Source organism: Aulonocara sp. 'chitande type north' Nkhata Bay, unplaced genomic scaffold, assembly GCF_057382095.1.
Source record: "Aulonocara sp. 'chitande type north' Nkhata Bay isolate Kocher_YH1m ecotype deep benthic unplaced genomic scaffold, A_spYH_male_GT1.1 unmapped_scaffold_20, whole genome shotgun sequence".
Classification (NCBI taxonomy): domain Eukaryota; kingdom Metazoa; phylum Chordata; class Actinopteri; order Cichliformes; family Cichlidae; genus Aulonocara; species Aulonocara sp. 'chitande type north' Nkhata Bay.
Genome location: NW_028234352.1, coordinates 402,832 through 422,339, shown reverse-complemented (window position 1 = coordinate 422,339; position 19,508 = coordinate 402,832). Strand labels below are relative to the sequence as shown.

Here is a 19,508-nt window from a genome sequence, read left to right as displayed (position 1 = left end):
TGTATTTGAGCAGAGATGTGTAATATTCTCCTAATGTTGTCAGTTGTTTGTCTATAGTGAATGAAACCAGTCTGATCTAAATTGATGAGGTCAGGTAAAAACTTCTCCAGTCTACGAGCAAGAATAGAAGTAAATAGTTTGTCATCCAAGTTAAGGACACTGATTGGTCGATAGTTTCCACATTCTCGTTTATCTTTCCCCTCTTTTGGGATAATTGAAATAGTTGCCTCCCTCCAGGAGGGTGGGATTTCTCCCTCCTGTAGGATGTAGTTAAATGACTTCAGCAATGTGGGGACTAGATCTGCCCTCAGGGTGCGATACCACTGAGAACTGAACCCGTCCGGCCCAACTACCTTACCTGGTTTTAATCTGGAAAGAGCTGCATTAATTTCTTCCACTAAAATGGGATGTGTTAGAAGCTCATTTTTGAGAGACGGGAGTGAAGGTAATTCTAGAGAGCTAAGAAAGGCATCAGTACAATTCTCCTCCGTAGCATTGGGCTGTGAGTACAGCTCCCTAAAGAAGGTCTCAAAACATTTCTGAATGTCTTCTAATTTTGATTCCAGAATATTAGTCTTGGGGTCCTTGATTTGGTATATCGTACTTTCCTCTAGTTGTTTGCGTAATTTATTTGCCAGATATTTTGCAGATTTCCCTCCTGTCTCATAGTATTTTTGCCTCAAAAAAATTAAGTTATTTTGGGCCTCCTGGGTGTAAATATCATTAATTTCATCCTGTATTTTCATGATATCCTGCTTCACAGTAGGATTTGCGGTGTTTATGTCTTCCTATTCTTTCAACTTTAAATTTGCCTGTAGTTCTGCTAATTTTTGCCCTTTGATTCTCTTTAAGTGGGAGGCGATAGAAATTAATGTACCTCTCATTACCGCTTTGAGCATATCCCAAAGACTAGTTGGAGATACCTCTCCTGTGTCATTAACATCTAGAAATTCTTTAATGTCTACCTTTAATTTGGAAACTATGGCAGGATCATTAAGGTGCGATAACAATTTCCACAGTGTGGTACATTTTTTCCTAGCCACCTGCAAAGATAGAGAGATAGGACTGTGGTCAGATAGATCTCTTGTTAATATGTCACAGTCTTTGACCCTAAACCTATCAACTTTAAACATAAAAAAGTAGTCCAGCCTTGCATACACTTTAAAGGAACCAGAGTAATGAGTGAAATTTCTGGTAGATGCGTAGCGGTCCCTCCATACATCTATTATCCCCATCTCTAGCATATAGGAATTGACTTTTCTAGTAAGTGCTGTTACCTGGTTGGTCGGGGAGGAGGAGTCTAGTTTAGGGTCAAGTCTAAAGTTAAAATCCCCTCCACAGACAACTATCCCCTGAGAATCCACCAATAAATCAAACCTATTCCTATAGAATAGCCAATCGCTCCCGGGGGGAGCATAAACATTTAAAATTGTGATTTCAGACCCCTCTATCCATTCTGTTATTCTAACCAATCTGCCTTCCTCGTCACAGAGTTCTTAGATATGTTCATAGTTAAGTGTACCAGAGATAAGTGTAGCCACACCCCTCTTGTGTTTGGACTTAACGGAAGAGGAGAATACATATTTAAAACCCTTTCTTTTCAATCTCAAGTGATCTACTTGGTTCATGTGTGTCTCCTGAAGTAATGCAATCTGGGCCTTCTCCTTCCTTAGTTTGGACAGTATCTTATTCATCTTAATCACGTTCAGAACCCCGTTAACATTAAAAGAGATTACTTTCACTGACTCACTTCCCATAAAGGTATATTAAGTTACCACAGCGCATAAACTCAATAGCAGCAGGCAACCCCCTCTTAAAACAGTAACAAGTGAAAAAAGTTAGGAATGAACTGAAAACATTTGAACATAACTGGAGCTTGAAAGCTCCTAAGCTGGCTTCTGACAGTGGAGCACTGACACCCTCACAACTTGAAGGGAAACCCCTTATTACTCCCTGAGTTAGGGGGCTTTCCACTGCGACGTCACTCACAGCACGAGAAGCCCCACCCATTTTAGCTCGACAGTAACCATATTTCACCATGTTGTCCATAGCTAATACATAACATTAAATTCGTTCTCTTCACGTCTGTATACTTGCAGCTTCTCTCTATATCCCGCAGCTCCTCGGATCTGACGCGGACGCCAACCACCAACTCCCCGCCACAGCGGGCATCTTTGTAGTTTTTCTCTGGGGGTTGCCAGTGGTGTAATCACCTTTACCGGCAGGCCCCGACTCGCCAGGTCAGCCGTTGCCTCCTCCACCGTGTTGTAGGTTTTCGCTCCTTCTTTGAAAAAAACCTTAAGGCGCGCTGAGTAGAGGGTCCTAAACCGTACATTCTTCTCTTTTAGGACCTTTCGTGCCTCTGCATACTCCTTCCTCAAAGCCATGATCTCAGGGGGGTAATCGTGGTCGAGGTTGATTTCTTGCTGGAATTCAACATAAAACCTTTCTTTTGCCAAGCGAGCCTCAGCACTTCTTCTTTAACCGTGAAGCACAGGAATTTTACCAGGATCGATCTGGGTTGGGAGCCGTCCGGAGGGAGTAATGATAACGCTCTGTGTGCTCTCTGAATTTGTAACGGTGTTGATGGTGGGATGGCGAGATTCTCCCGGAGTAGCTTCTCCACAAAGTGGGCCATAGATGGAGCTCCCGATTCTTCTCCCTCCGGCACCCTGTACAGTCTGAGCGACTCCCTCCTCGAGTAAGCCTCCAGTGATGTTAGTTTTGTTTGAAACTTTTCCTGCATGCTTTCTTCCATTTGCGCAACATCTCTAAAGTTAGAAATATCCTGTCTCAGAGTGACGCTGAAAAACTAGTTCATGCATTTATTACTTCCAGGCTGGACTATTGTAATTCGTTATTATCAGGATGTCCAAAAAACTCCCTGAAAAGCCTTCAGTTAATCCAAAATGCTGCAGCAAGAGTCCTGACAGGGACTAGAAAGAGAGAGCAGATTTCTCCTGTATTGGCTTCCCTTCATTGGATTCCTGTTAAATCCAGAATTGAATTCAAAATCCTGCTCCTCACATACAAGATCTTAAATAATCAGGCCCAATCTTATCTTAATGACCTTGTAGTACCATATCACCCCATTAGAGCACTTCGCTCTCACACTGCAGGCCTACTTGTTGTTCCTAGAGTATTTGAAAGTAGAATGGGAGGCAGAGCCTTCAGTTTTCAGGCCCCTCTTCTGTGGAACCAGCTTCCAGTTTGGATTCAGGAGACAGACACTATCTCTACTTTTAAGATTAATCTCATATTTCCATTAAAAGTGTTGAATTTGACTGTTTGATGTTCTTTATGATCTCTGGCACCAGTTCATCTGTAGGCTGAGCTCAATCCATCCATTTAGTGAAATTATGTTTAAAGGTCTCCTTGTTTTCTGAGCGTGCACAGATCCCGAAGCAGAAAGCCTGGGTTACAGAGAAATGATCATCACTGTGATGATGCTCATCATCTCTGACTGGGATTTGAGGTTTTGTCAAAGCAGCAAAGAAAGCCTGGCTATGTTGGACTGGGTGTGGAAGCAGCTCCCAGTTTGAGTTCAGGAGACAGACGCCCTCTCTACTTTGAAGATCAGCTTCAAACTTTCCTTTTTGCTAAAGCATATAGTTAGGGCTGGGCCAGGTTACCCTGAATCCTCCCTTAGTTATGCTGCAATAGACGTAGGCTGCCGGGGATTCCCATGATGCATTGAGTTTTTCCTTTCCAGTCACCTTTCTCACTCACTATGTGTTAACAGACCTCTCTGCATTGAATCATATCTGTTATTAACCTCTGTCTCTCTTCCACAGCATGTCTTTATCCTGTCTTCCTTCTCTCACTCCAACCAATCACAGCAAATGGCCCCGCCCCTCCCTGAGCCTGGTTCTGCCAGAGGTTTCTTTCTGTTAAAAGGGAGTTTTTCCTTCCCACTGTCGCCAAAGTGCTTGTTCATAGGGGGTCATGTGATTGTTGGGTTTTTCTCTGTATTTATGAAGTGCCTTGAGGTGACTTTTGTTGTGATTTGGCGCTATATAAATAACATTGAATTGCATTGTTAGTATCTCAGACAAAATCTCGTCTGTGTTCTGGAGCTTATCTTTGTGTTCTGCAACCCTGGTTTCCACATCATTAAGCCGCGCATTGGCTTTATCCAACTCACCCCTTATTTCCACCAGTTGCGCTTTCGTGTCTTTTCGAAATTCTTTCACCTCTTTCCCAACGCCTCTCAGTTCTTTCAGTATCAGCGTCAAACTTGCTGGGTCAACCTCATCTTCTGTCCCAGAATCCTCGCGGCTAGGAGTGGGAGAGTGGCCTCGGCTAGCCCTATAGGGGCTAACGTTAGCCCCTTCTGTTAGCTGCACATTGCCATCTTCCACGTTTTCAAACGTTAACTTCTTAGCTATTTTGTTCTTTCTGGACATCATTTAAACCCCTTTTTCCTCTTTATGTGCACTTAGATAGTGTATTAATTTACTTGGGGCAGTTTTAATAAGTTTCAGTCGAGAGCTCTCGTACTAGGTGTCCATCCCCACGAGCGCCGGAACCGGAAGCCTTGAATAAAATGTTTAATTGGTTCATTTAAAAAAAACAAAATGTCAATTGATCTGACCTCAGAGTATTTAGTTTACAGTTTAAACTTTGTAGTCCAGCAGACAGAATCTTCACTCCTGAATCCTGCACATTTTTGATACTCAGGTCCAGCTCTGTCAGAGTAGAGGACTGAGAGCTGAGCATTGAGGACACAGCTTCACAGTTTTCCGCTAGAAGTTCACAGACGTTGAGTCTGAAAATGAAAACATGAACAAAGACTGATGTTAAAGTGTAATCAGGGTGCAATAACTAATCTTATATTTTAAGAATCCTTGTTGTTTTATGCTGAGCAGATGTGGTACGAAACAACAGTAAATTGATCAAGTTTACCTCTACTGTTTAAATTGCTGGATTTATTTTCTCAGTTAAAAACAAAACAAAACAAACAAACAAAAGAAAAAAGAATACAAATCGGTCAGACCTCAGAATATTCAGTTTGGCGTGTGGACTCTCCACTGCAGCAGACAGAAGCTTTACTGCTGAAGCCTTCAGGCTGTCGGTACTCAAGTCCAGCTCTCTCAGACTACAGGACTGGGAGCTGACCACTGACAACAAATCTCTACAGACTTTCTCTGACAGGTTACAGCTGCTCAGCCTGAAAAAAATAACAAGAACAACAAAACAAGCACGCTGAAGGGCAGTAGCCAGTTATCATGAGCTCCATCTCCTCAACCTTCTGGTTTAGAAATTATAAGAAACTGTATACCTCATAAAAACCCGTCTTGATCCATGCTCAATCATCCAGGTTAGTAAATCCCAAAAGTTGATTCTGTTCATCTGGACGTAGCGCTTTCAGTGGGAGAAACATTTCGTCACTCATCCAGGTGACTTCGTCAGTCTCAGCTGACTTCTGGTTTCCAACCCTATAAAAAGTACATTTGCATAATGACTGAAACCAGCCCACTGAAGGAACAATAAGGCTGGGAGGTCAGTTCCTTGACCATTAGGTTTGAGTCATTATGCAGATGTACTCTTTATAAGATTGGGGAAAGCTGCAGTCAGCTGAGCCTGAAGAAGTCATCTTGATGAGTGACAAAATGTTTCTCCCGCTGAGAGCGCTACGTCCAGATGAACAGAATCAAACTTTGGGGGCTCATAAAATCATGATTAGAAATCTTCTCAGATGTATTTTTACATTTTAGATCCACAGCAACAAAGTTCACAGCAGGATGTCTCTGTTCAGTAATTATTATGCCCATTACCTGCAAACTGTGAGGTACGCAGGTAATGTCAGGTAAACACTAGCTGTCTGAAACTGTTCCTGTTAAATGTGTGTATAAAGGAAATAAGCTGAAATACAGAGACTGGGTGGATCTGTGCTTTGACTTTGACACCAAAAATTTCTTCCTGTTAAAAGGGAGTTTTTCCTTCCCACTGTCGCCAAAGTGTTTGCTCATAGGGGGTCATATGATTGTTGGGTTTTTCTCTGTATCTATTACTGTATGATCTACTGTACAATATAAAGCGCATTGAGGTGACTGTTGTGATTTGGCGCTATATAAATAAAATTGAATTGAATTGAATTACATCCCATTTCAGGTACCTAGAACCTGAACCTTCTCTGGAAACCTGGGACGCTGGCGGGTTTCTCTTGCTTACCTATCTGCTCATCCTCTTTCTTTCTGCTCGCATGATGATTTCCTGGTTGAGTTTGTAAAGACTTTTGCTCAGGACCTTCTTGCTGTGCGGCAACAGTGCTAACCACCGCTGTATGTTTTTCAGTCATTAAATCAAACCATGAAAGATCAGCTTGCTTCTCGTGATGAACCTGTCTGTTTTCGATTCCACACCAGGGTCTGCCCACTGGAAAGTTCAGGGATAAGGGTGGAGGATACTCACACAAACATAAAAACCCAGATTGCAACTCCAACTCTCTGTTCTAGTTAACCAGACCTTTCAGGCTCTTGTTCAATTAGAACCTCATGGAGTCTGAGTTAGCGAGACAGTTAAACATCCCTCTATGCCCCCTTAATCCGCCCATTCCCACTAAGTCATTAAATAACCGAGTGTCCCCTCACATAACTCAGCGCACAGAGCCTGTCACCCCTGGCAATCACAAGAAAACACTTACCTTTTTTGCTTTTCATGCACCTCACAAACCACTCATACTCGGGTTTCCTTGGCTAGAATTACATAACCCCCACTTAGACTGGTCAGGTCAGAGGGTAATCAGTTAGAGTCTGTTCTGTCATTCAAATTGCCTTGTTTCTGCCCGTCCACCGGAACCTGTGGAACCATCAACCAACACTGAGACTGTTTTAGATCTCTCCTCTGTGCCCACCAAATGTCATGATCTTCAGGAAGTATTTAGCAAAAGTAAAGCGCTTTCACTGCCACCTCACAAACCACAGGACAGCACCATAGAACTACTCTCTGGCTCCACCCGGCCTTCTAGCTGGCTGTATAACCTGCTTAGACCTGAGTGTGCGGCTATGGAAAAGTACATTAAGGAATCCCTCGGTGCAGGCATAATCCAACGATTGTCATCTCAAGTTGGAACTTCTTTTTTGTGGGGAAAAAGGATGGCTCTCTCTGGCCATGCATTTACTTCAGGGGCCTCAGTGATATTACCATCAAGAATAAGTACCTATTACCTCATTAGCTCTGCTTTCAGGCCATTTCACAGTGCCACTGGGTTTACAAAACCCCACATCCGCAACGCTTACCACTTTTTCCAGATCAATCAGGGAGACAAGTGGAAGACCGTTTTAAACATGCCATTGGGGGACTACGAGTATTTGGTCATGCCGCCTGGGTTAACTAATGCTCCCGCAATGTTTCAAGATTAGTTAACGATGTCCTCCGGGAATTCCTTGACAGGTTCGTATTGGTGTATCTGGATGATATCCTCATTTTTCCCAAAACCTGCGAGGAACATCAGTCTCATGTCCATGCTATTTTTCCAACGTTTGCTGGAGAATAAACCTTATGTCAAAGCAAAAAAGTGTGAATTCCATTCCTCATCAATAACTTTTTTCAGTTACATTTTGGCACGGGGGCAGGTGAAGACGGATCTGGCAAATGTGAAAGCTTTAACAGAGTGGCCTACCCCTTGTACCCATTGTAGATTCAAGAAGCATCTCCAATGGGTTTTGGGAATAGCAAATTTTTATAGACTGTTCATTTTCAACTATAGTCAGGTAGCTGCACCACTCAAGTCTCAGCATGCATCTGGTCCCCAAAGCTGAAACTGCATTCACCAAACTGAAGTATCTGTTCACCACGGCACCTTTTTGGTTCACCCTGATCACAGTTATCATTGCAAAGGTGGACACATCAGAAATTGGAGAAGGGAGAGGTAAATGATGCCAAGTGAAAGAGAATGCTTTGGGGGGGGTCATGCTGCTGTCATGGTCTGTGTGAGCGGCGGTGGTTTCCCACTAGACTCTGGTTTCTGCCTTTGGGTGAAGCCTGGTCAGCCTGTCCATTGTCCACACCTGACAGTAATCTACTAGGCTGAATATAACATCAGCACTCCCAATAACTCTGCTAACCTCCTAATCCTCGGATCATCTACTCACCCTTGCAGTTCAGTCACGTTTTCCTGGATGCTGGTCTTCTTGATTCACTCACAGCCACATTAATGCCTTTCGTCTCTTAGACTTACTGGACCACTTTGCCTGGATTCAAAGCTAACAAGTACTCACCCAGACCTCACCACCTGCCTTCCCCAAGTTGCTTTCCGACTGCTGACAAGTAAATGGTAAATGGACTGATTCTTATATAGCGTTTTTCTACTCTCCCGGAGTACTCAAAGCGCTCTATACAACATGCCACATCCACCCAATCACACCCATCCTCACAAACACTTTATCTGAACTTAGTGCTTTCTAAGTACATTCACGCACATTCATACTCTGATGGATGCATCGGAGAGCAAGTTGGGGTTAGTATCTTGCCCAAGGATACTTGACATGCAGACTGGAGGAGCCAGGGATCGAACCACCAACCTTCTGATCAGTAGGTCAGATCAGACCAGCTTTACCTCCTGAGCTACAGAAACCCCAAATAAGACATTGAAGATAACCTCGTTCACTTACTGTAACCTCCACCAGTGATCTTTCTGATGCTGCTCTACCTCTGTTACAGTGACTCAGATTACCATCAACCAAGACCCATTTCCGGAAACCTACCATAGAGCCCACTTCATGCTCACAGCTTCAAGTGCTTGACTTCCACCATAGTTCACAGTTCATGTTAAAAAATTCCAAGTGTCAAGTTCCTGTGTGTAAATAAAGCCTTGACGTCTAGTAATGTTCAGTTCCTTCACCTTTGTCTGTATTTTGGGTTCACCATGTTGTTCTGGCCACACCGAGGTAACAGATTTATATTTGAAAAACAGAGAGACATGGGGGATTGCAATAAAGATGAGACACAAACCAGACCTTAAAATAAGAACATCTGAAAACGATGTAGGTGCAGTCTGGTAGCTCAAGTATTTGCTTTAAAAAACAGAGCTAGACTCCTGGTTGTTGGAGACAAGTGAACAACTTGAGGATAATAAACCTGTCAGAGGGGCTGAAGGATCAGAGCTCATGTTCTTATAGGCTGGATCTGGATTGTGCTTTGATTCGAGTTGAAGACAAAAATATTTCAGAAATGCTGACATGTCCTGCTGGAGAGAAATATTTAAAGTATCATGACTATTTTAGTGACTATTTTTTAATTTTTCTAAAATGGTAGTGTTCTTTGAACTGAGCACCTCTGATTTATTTCCCATGATTTTAAGAATGAAGCGATGAGTTCATGTTTACTTACAGAGCTTTGTTGGAGGCTTTGACCACTGGCAGCAGCCTCAGAAGAGCCTCCTCTGAAGCAGAGTATTTCTTCAGGTCAAACTCATCCAGATCTTCTTCTGATGACAGTAAGATGAAGACCAGAGCTGACCACTGAGCAGGAGACAGTTCATCTGTGGAGAGACTTCCTGATCTCAGGGACTGTTGGATCTCCTCCACTAGAGAACGATCATTCAGTTCATTCAGACAGTGGAACAGATTGATGCTTTTCTCTGCAGACAGATCCTCACTGAGCTTCTCCTTGATGTAGTGGACTGTTTCCTGATTGGTCTGTGAACTTCTTCCTGTTTGTGTCAGCAGACCTCGTAGGAGACTCTGATTGGTCTGCAATGAAAGACCCAGGAGGAAGCGGAGGAACAAGTCCAGGTGTCCATTTGGACTCTCTAAGGCCTTGTTCACAGCACTCTGGTGGAGAGATGGTTTAAACCACCAGGAGGTTGTTTGTTGTTGTTCCAGCAGATTGAGTCCAGAGTTGATGAAGGTCAGATGGACATGAAGAGCAGCCAGAAACTCCTGAACACTCAGATGGATGAAGCAGAACACCTTGTCCTGGTACAGTCCTCTCTCCTCTTTAAAGATCTGTGTGAACACTCCTGAGTACACTGAGGCTGCTCTGATATCGATGCCACACTCTGTCAGGTCTGATTCATAGAAGATCAGGTTTCCTTTCTGCAGCTGATCAAAAGCCAGTTTTCCCAGAGACTCAATCATCTTCCTGCTCTCTGGACTCCAGTGTGGATCTGTTGCGCGTCCTCTATTATACTTGACCTTCTTCACTTTGGCCTGAACCACCAGGAAGTGGATGTACATCTCAGTCAGGGTGTTGGGCAGCTGTCCTCCCTCTCTGGTTTCCAGCACATCCTCCAGAACTGTAGCAGTGATCCAGCAGAAGACTGGGATGTGGCACATGATGTGGAGGCTTCGAGCTTTCTTGATGTGGGAGATGATCCTGCTGGCCTGCTCCTCATCTCTGAATCGGTTCCTGAAGTACTCCTCCTTCTGTGGGTCAGTGAACCCCCTGACCTCTGTCACCCTGTGAACATACTCAGGGGGGATCTGGTCTGCTGCTGCAGGTCGTGTGGTTATCCAGACGTGAGCATAGGGAAGAAGCGTCCCCCTGATCAGGCTTGTGAGAAGTACATCAACTGTGGTGGGCATCGTAATATCAGTCACACTCTTAGTGTTGTTGAAGTCCAGAGGACCTCGACACTCATCCAGACCATCAAAGATGAACACAACCTGGAAGTCTTCAAAGCTGCAGATTCCTGCTTCTTTGGTTTCAGTAAAGAAGTGATGAACAAGTCCCACCAAGCTGAACTTTTCCTCTTTCAGCACATTCAGCTCTCTGAAAGTGAATGGAAATATGAACTGGATGTCCTGGTTGGCTTTGTCTTCAGCCCAGTCCAGGCTGTATTTCTGTGTTAAGACTGTTTTCCCAATGCCAGCCACTCCCTTTGTCAGCACTGTTCTGATCAGGTCCTGTCTTTTGGGTGAGTCTTTAAAGATGTCTTCATGTCTGATTGTTGTTTCAGGTCTGTGTGGTTTCCTGGATGCTGTTTCAATCTGTCTGACCTCATGTTCATCATTGACCTCTGCAGTCCCTCCCTCTGTGATGTAGAGCTCTGTGTAGATCTGATTCAGAAGGGTTGGGTTTCCTGCTTTAGCGATGCCCTCAAACACACACTGGAACTTCTTCTTTAAGAGAGACTTGAGTTTAGGCTGACACTTCTGAAGAGCATCTGAATCAAAAAAAGGAAAAAAAGAAGGAAAAATACAAATCTGGTCTGAAGGAGCTATGTGATGTACTTTGGCCTTTATTTAACCTATCAAGTTTTTAATATACTCATTCTACCAGAAATCAAAAAGGGGCTTCAGGAATTCCTAAATGTATTTCCTGAAAACAGCCACGTTAAATGTTTTGAACCTCCACATCTGCATTGCTTTGCAGCTTTTCATATGTACCTGATGCCAACATGTGCAGGCTAAACAGGTTTCTGCTTTCTGTGCCTCTTCTCCAAACTTTGTAACCAAAAATAACAACATTGAAGTGTCATAACGTTCCCCACTGCTATGTTATTTAAAGACGCATCTGAGAGAGATTCAGTAATTCACATTTAATTCTTCTCGTAATTTACAATGGCAAAAGATAATGTAAACCCTTTCTGGCCACAATTTGCTTTATTATATGTAAATGTGGCATTTTTTTCATTAAACATTTAAGTCAAATGACCGATGCTTAAAGAGTGTCCTCTTGTTAGAGAAACACTCTGACTTTTCTTTTTTAAGGCAATCAGTTTGCATGGTTTTTAAAAGTAAAGAACACTTGTGTTTAATTAAATACAGATCACATTAGATCCAAGTAGTTTCACACGTTTATGACGATCATCAAAATTCCTCCATGTAGTTTAGAAAATACATTTGCAGGCATGTAACAAATCCAAACATTCGTCGTAGAATGACGTTCTTGCCCTCTCCTTTTTCTTACAATGAATTCTGAGGTTTCACTTTCACATCTCAACAAACTGCAAGGTGACCATTTTTATTCATGGTATCTGATGCATGACCTCACCTTGTTGAGCAGATGGATCAGAGTTCAAACGCAGCTGAGAGAAAAGAGAAGGATCTTTGATCTGAAGATGCTTGATTGTTATCTTGCATGCTTTGTCTCCTTTTTTCCTCACTGTGTCGATCAAGCTGCGTGCCTTGTCTGCTCTGAGTGGGTTCCCCTCCAGTATCGATTCTTCCTCCAACTTATTTAAGATACCATCACTTACAAGGGCCTCAAGGAGCAGTTTAAGGATTTCTATTGTTACCCTCCAGACAAAGGCTGACCGTACCCTGGCAAGCTCCTCCTCTACAGGAAGAAGAAAGAGACATAAACATGCTTCTCAGTCGAAATCATGTGAAAAATACAGTGGAACCCCGACTTACGAATACCCCATTTAACAAAAAATTCAAGTTACGAAGGCAATGAACGGCAATATTTCTGCCCATGGTACGGCAAAATGCCGGTGTAACGAAATCCGCTGGCTCTGATTGGCTGAGCCTACAATGCCCACAAGGCCTTCCGAATCATGTGACAACCCCTTGGCTTCCGTACTCGTGCTTCGCTGTTCCACTTGAACGACATATTGTTGTTCTAGTTAGCAATTAGCCTATCGTTTAGCATCACCTCACTCAAAAGGTGCAATGGCTGTTTCGACTTAAGAAAATTTTCGACTTACGAAAGACCCTCGGGAACGGATTAATTTCGTAAGTCGGGGTTCCACTGTATTCTAACTTTGTTCAATTAACACTTCAACATCTCATCAACAAATACTAAATTTTAGGGTGTGTAGGGTTAAAATGATGCCAGCTTAAAATGAAACTGAAGAAAAAATTGAAACTGAAAAATAATGAAAAATATGAAAAACAAAATCTTGTCATTCATATCCTGCATTCCAGATTAAGTTTAAAATAAGAACGAGTGCAAGTACGAACGTGAGAATTATGTATATTGTAATAGGTATATTGTACCTAAATGATAGTATATTGTACAAACATGAAAAGTATATTGTTAGAACTATATCTAATATTGTTAGAACAATAGTATACTATAATAATAAACTTTTCACGTTATAATGTGACATAGCTCTATTTTTCTTTTGCCTGGGTTGCGGCTCTACGCTTCCGTACTACGCTTCTGTATCCAACACTTTTCAATGTGGCCTCACAAAATTATTATGACTACAACAACCATGAAAAGAGTTGGATGGACATTGCTACTCAATCACAGCTGCCTGGTCAATGTTTTTCATTAGTAATTTAGCAAAGTTGATGGTGTGTGTGTCTGTAAGACAGAGAGAGGGAGAGCGAGGGACAGATTTTGTATGATAAGCTTCATGTTATGAAGGCACAGTTTGAGCACTCGGGTCGCATCAGAGCATCAGGCCATATAGTGTGAGACCCTGCATCGTGACCTATGAACTTCTAACCTCTGCGATTTAATTGTACAGTTTGAGCAGGAGCTGAATAACGCGACTGGAAAAAAAAAAATCGCACAGTGTTTGCCCAGCTTAATGCAGACTGTTTAAACTAAACAAGCTGCTGTTTCACATAATAAACCCTGTCAGCTGCAGTATTGTCTTCTGTTTTAACAGTTAAAGCAGTAGAGACGAGCTGTTTGCATGTGCGTGGAACTCTAGCGTCATTAACCATGCTAGCTGTTAGCTTATAGCTCACGCTAGCTAACCAGCGAGCAGTTAAAAGGACAGCTGAAGCTGCACAAAATACCCACAAACTTATCTCACTACAATGTAGCGCCGAAAATATGACTCGCAGCTCAAGCTCGACACAGCGTCTGTAACATAAGACTGACATCCAGCTAACCACAGCTAAAAGATATTTAGAGAAAACTTACAGTTTCCTCAGGTTACATGAACTGAGTTGTTTCACGCTGAAAAGTTGGTTTGTTTTGGCTCTCACTGAAGACATAGCTGCTCTTTTGTGCTGCTTTTACCCAATGGTATCTTTTGCGAGTGTGGACGCGTCATCTGTTTGCTCCTTAAATGCTTTTCTTCTTTTATTGATTTTTATGCTGATTTTTTCCCTTTTTTCCGTGTGAGCTTACCTGCGATAGCTTCTGGACACTTATAGATCATTAGGACTAAAGTGTTCTTAACAGAAACAGCAACATTTTTATAGTTACCTTATCCTCAGCGCTCCGTGTGTCTGTGGCCTAGACACAGCTGAAGCCTGATTACAGTGTCTGGGCACCGAACAGCCCCAATAGCCTGGAAAGGTGCTAACCGCTAGGCTAACTAGCAACAAGATGCCTTCCCTATCCACAGATGACTACCACAGCCTCCTGCAGAAGATTGCAGTACTGGAGACAAAAATTCATCGCTTAGAAGTAAACGTGGAGGTAAATGGACTGTGTGGAAATGAAACAACCTTGCCTTTGATTCAAAACAATAGCGATGAGCAAGCTAGTACACAGCTAAGGAGCACAGATAACATGACCAAGAAAGTAGACTCTGTGCATTATTATAAATCCTCAAGTGATAATCCCCCCTTGGACTGTCTTGGTGCAAAACCAAGACATAAATCATGTCTCCTGGAAGGCGGAGGACGTATCACGGGCAGAGCACAGCGAGCTGAAATCTCTGAAACCGACTGGCCTTCACTTCCTACGAGACAGAGAAGCTCTTCTACCCCTGTATACGAGAGGAAACAGGACTGGACAACAGTGAATAGGAAGGTTAACAACAAACCTCCAAAACAACTGAATGTGAAACTGCACAACAGATTTGCTCCACTATCAAAGGACCCTGGATCTATATCGGACAACCATCCATCTAAAAGCAGCGAAGTAAGGTCTGAAAATCTGTTGAAAAGTAAAAGACCACAGGGAAAGCTAACGGCTAGGCCTGAAACTCTGATTGTGGGTGACTCTGCCGTAAAGGATGTACAAAGGATGTGCGGTAAGAACACTAAAGTCCTCTGCTTTCCTAAGGATATGGTCAACAACCTGAAGGAGAGAATTCTTCAAATTGCAGATGAATATCCAACTGTGACAAACATTGTTCTGCATACAGGGTCAAACGATGTGTCCAAACAACAGTCGGAGGTTCTGAAACGGGACTTTACTGGATTACTAAATACTGTAAACTCTCTGAATGCAGCTGTATTCATCAGTGGACCTGTACCGCCGGTCAGAGGAGGAGACGAGAGATTCAGCAGGTTGTTTACACTGAATAAATGGCTTATATCAGCATGTACTGACCACTCGGTGCATTTTATCAACAACTTTAATATTTTTTGGGAACGCAGGCATCTGTTTAAAGCAAATGGATTTAATTTTAACAAGTCAGGGGTGAAACTGTTCACCTCCAACTTGTTTTATTCCATACGTCATCCATATGTGCTTGGTGCCAAGGCTGAGATAAACGAGGAGTTATCTCATAAAGAGGAACAAACAGTACTCCAAGAACAGACAAAGCCCAGCAGAAACCTTGAGGAGGAGCTCCATCTGCCCCCACCCGGGAAGAGCCTCAGAAAGGAGAGACATCTAAGGCAAGAAGAGGGGTCCCTATTTGCCTCCAACTCTCTCAACAACACCAACGACCAGGACAAGGGACCACGACCTTCCCCAGTCCCCCAAACCCCTGACAGGCCATCACCCTCCTCCCCCTCCCTTTCTCCCTCCTCCCCACACCTGAAATTCACTGAGGAGATGATGGAGCGGGTCAATGCTGGGCTCAGATCTACCCCCCGTCCCAATCCCTTTTTGTCCCCCATAAACCCCCCACCAGAGCGGCCAAAGGTTCGCCATCGAGCCCCGCCCTCATCAGAGCAATCGAAGTCACATTGCCCAGCCTCGCCCCCCTTAGTTCCTCCTTACCACCTTCATGCTTTGTCTCCACAGTCTGATGTGTTTAGGGTCCGGGCTGCGAGGATTATGGCAGTGGTGACTTTTCCCAGGAGAAGCTGGGACCCTGTTTACTAGAAGGTTTTAAAATCTCTGTACTTTTAGGTGACAGGAGACATGTGGCCTGGTCAAAACACAGAGAGCTGCACTCTAAAAGATCTTTAAACATAGTAAACATACCTTGTGTGCCACAGACTGCTCCCAAACACGAGGGGACAAGTAATACCTCTAAAACACTTAAGTTGGCTTTATTAAACGTTAGATCTTTAGCTGGGAAAACATTTTTAATTAATGATTTAATCACTGAGCACAGCCTTGATTTTATGTTTCTAACTGAAACTTGGTTGGACCAAAGTAACAGTGGAGCTGTTCTCATCGAGACGACCCCTCCTAACTACAGTTTTATCAGTGAGGCCAGGGTGAGCAGGAGAGGAGGAGGGGTTGCTGTCTTATTTAATGAATCATTTCAATGTAAGCAGCTATCTCCTGGAAGTTTTCAGTCTTTTGAATATGTGGCTTTACAGCTGAAGGCCCCATCCAAAGTTGTGTTTCTTAATGTTTACAGGCCTCCCAAATACTGCACAGACTTTTTTAATGACCTCAGTGAACTGCTGTCTGTGATCTGTGTTGATTTTGACTGTGTAATTATTGCTGGGGATTTTAACATCCATGTGGACAACCCTCAGGACAAAGGGACTAAAGACCTGAGTAACACTCTGGGCAACTTTGGGCTGACTCAGCATGTAACAGAGGCCACACATAATAGAGGACACACTCTTGACCTACTGATCTCCAAAGGCCTGAGCATTTCAAAGGTTACTGTGTCTGATGTGGGCCTGTCTGATCATTACTGTGTTTTCTTTGAAAGTAAAATCTCAGCCCACACAAATATATCAACAACAGTGATCACAAAACGGTGTATAACTGAACACAGTAGTGCAATTTTTTACCAGGTCTTCCCATTAACACCTGACCTGTCCAGAGGGTCAGTCAATGAGCTCGTCAATAGCTTCAATGCTAACATGTTAAATGTAATGGACACTATTGCTCCCATTAAGGTGAAGGTTATCTCTGGAAGGAAAAAGTCTCCATGGAGAAACTCCACACTGGTGAAAAATGAAAAAAGAGAGTGTAGGAAAGCTGAGCAGGTTCACTATGACATCTATAAAGAGAAACGTCACAATTTTAATTTACAACTGAGGAGTGCAAGGAGGTCCTACTTCTCTGACATCATCACTAAAAACAGCCATAATGCTCGGGTCTTATTTTCTACAGTTGACAGGCTAACAAACCCTCCTGTGTCAGTGGCAGCTGAACTTCATTCGACCATGGCCTGCAATGACTTTGCCAAATTCTTCACAGAAAAAATCCAAAAAATTAGACAAGCAATTGGTACATCAACAGCAGATCCAGGATATGTACTGTGTCCACCAAAAAACTGTTTAAACACCATGAAACAGTTTCAACCTATTAACAGCAAAGACCTGGAGGACATCTTAGGTCAACTGAACTCCTCCTCCTGCTGTTTAGATGTCCTGCCAACAAGTTTTTTCAAAAAGGTCTCAAAGACTTTAGAGTCAGACCTGTTACAGATCGTCAACTTTTCTTTATTATCAGGTGTGTTTCCAGAATCACTAAAAACTGCTGTAATCAAACCTATACTGAAAAAGGACAATCTTGACAAGACACAAATGAACAACTACAGGCCGATCTCAAATCTCTCATTTTTAAGTAAGATCATTGAAAAAGCAGTTTCTCAACAGCTCAGTTACTTCTTAAAACAGAATAACTACTACGATGCCTTCCAGTCAGGTTTTAGACAGAACCACAGCACTGAAACCGCTCTGACCAAAGTGTTTAATGACATATGTCTGAATACAGACAGTGGAAAAATGTCAGTTTTAGTTTTACTGGATCTCAGTGCAGCATTTGATACAGTTGACCACAACATATTACTCAAACGACTGGAGAACTGGGCAGGTCTTTCAGGAACTGTACTAAACTGGTTCAAAACATACTTAGAAAACAGGAAATACTTTGTATCAATAGGTAACTTCACATCTGAGCAGACAAGTATCACATGTGGAGTTCCCCAAGGTTCCATCTTGGGACCCTTTCTGTTTAACATTTACATGCTCCCACTGGCACAGATTATAAAGAACAACAAAATAAACTGTCGTAGCTATGCAGATGACACACAAATATATATCACAATGTCACCAGGAGACCAAGGCCCCGTACAATTTTCTCCAGCTAAACAAAAACAAAACTGAGGTAATAGTCTTTGGCGCCAAAGAAAAACGATTACAGGTCACCAGAGAACTTCAATCTATACATCTAAAAACCACAAACCAGGCGAGACATTTGGGTGTAGTGATGGATGCAGACCTAAACTTAGAAAAACACATTAAGACAATAACAAAGTCAGCTTACTATCGCCTCAAGAATATTTCAAGGATAAAAGATCTGATGTCTCAACAGGACCTGGAAAAACTAGTCCATGCATTCATCTTTAGTAGGCTTGATTACTGTAACAGCATCTTTACAGGTCTACCTAAAAAATCAGTCAGACAACTACAGCTCATTCAGAACTCTGCTGCTCGAGTCCTCACTAAGACCAAAAAAGTGGACCACATCAGTCCAGCTCTGAGGTCTTTACACTGGCTGCCTGTCCGTCAGAGAAATAGACTTTAAAGTTCTGATGCTGGTCTATAAAGCTCTGAATGGTTTAGGACCAAAATACATCAGTGACCTCCTGACCCAGTATGAACCTTCCAGATCCCTCAGGTCATCTGGATCCGGTCTTTTATCAGTTCCCAGAGTCAGAACCAGACACGGAGAAGTTGCATTCAGCTTTTATGCTCCTTATATCTGGAACAAACTCCCAGAAAGCCTCAGATCAGCTGAAACACTCAGTTTATTTAAATCCAGGTTGAAGACTCACCTGTTCTCAGCTGCATTTGAATAAAGCACCAAATCCACACTTTTAAGCTTAAATTTCAAAACTTACATTTAACTACTGATTTTATCTACTGTTCTGATTTTATCTGTTTTGATTTTATATACTGTTTTGTTTGTTTGTTTGTTTGTTTGTTTGTTTGTTTGCTTGTTTTAATCAATTTTAAATCATGCTTTTTATTTGTTTTGGTTTCTAATGTCTCTGTAAAGCACTTTGAATCACCTTGTTGTTGAATTGTGCTATACAAATAAATTTGCCTTGCCTTGCCTTTAAGCGAAACATTCTTTGTATGTGAGGAAAATGCTGTTCATCCTCTTCAGCTCTAGCGTAGACAACTGGCTTTGCCATGTTTTCATGTGTGTCTTCTTTCCGTGTGTCCGCTACTTTGAAACGCTTGGGCCCGCCACAGTTTCAAGCTGGTCATGTGACTGCATGGCCACATCTGATTGGTAAAAAAGTTACCGGAAACTCCACTGGCGGCATGTTATCTAATGTGTTAAACTAATTATTTTTTAAAAAGTAACGAGTCAAATTTTGGAAATGTAGCAGAGTAAAAGTACCGTTTCTTCTTCACAAATGTACTCAAGTAAAAGTAAAAAGTATCGTGCAAAAAGGGTACTTTAAAAGTAAATTTTTTTTTCCAAAAACTTACTCAAGTAAATATAACGGAGTAAATGTAACTCGTTACTACCCACCTCTGCAGACGGGCAAGTATACAGGTATACTATGAACAAATATACATATATAAAGATGAAGCACTGTGAGGTAA

At 42.5% G+C, this 19,508-nt stretch overlaps 1 protein-coding gene across 4 annotated transcripts in view; it reads right to left on the bottom strand.

The window, feature by feature from the left end:
• LOC147300643 (protein NLRC3-like) overlaps positions 1–19,508 on the bottom strand; it is a 50,413-nt gene that overhangs the window by 17,846 nt on the left and 13,059 nt on the right. For 3 of the 4 annotated variants that reach the window (XM_086284988.1, XM_086284987.1, XM_086284989.1), the window contains 4 exons: positions 11,941–12,225; positions 9,334–11,110; positions 4,997–5,170; positions 4,595–4,768 (listed from right to left, as the gene is read on the bottom strand). In XM_086284988.1, coding sequence (XP_086141114.1) covers positions 4,595–4,768; positions 4,997–5,170; positions 9,334–11,110; positions 11,941–12,225 — 2,410 coding nt within the window. Of the gene's footprint in view, positions 1–4,144; positions 4,769–4,996; positions 5,171–9,333; positions 11,111–11,940; positions 12,226–19,508 lie in introns of all 4 variants that reach the window. The other variant, XR_015127605.1, reaches the window with a different exon arrangement.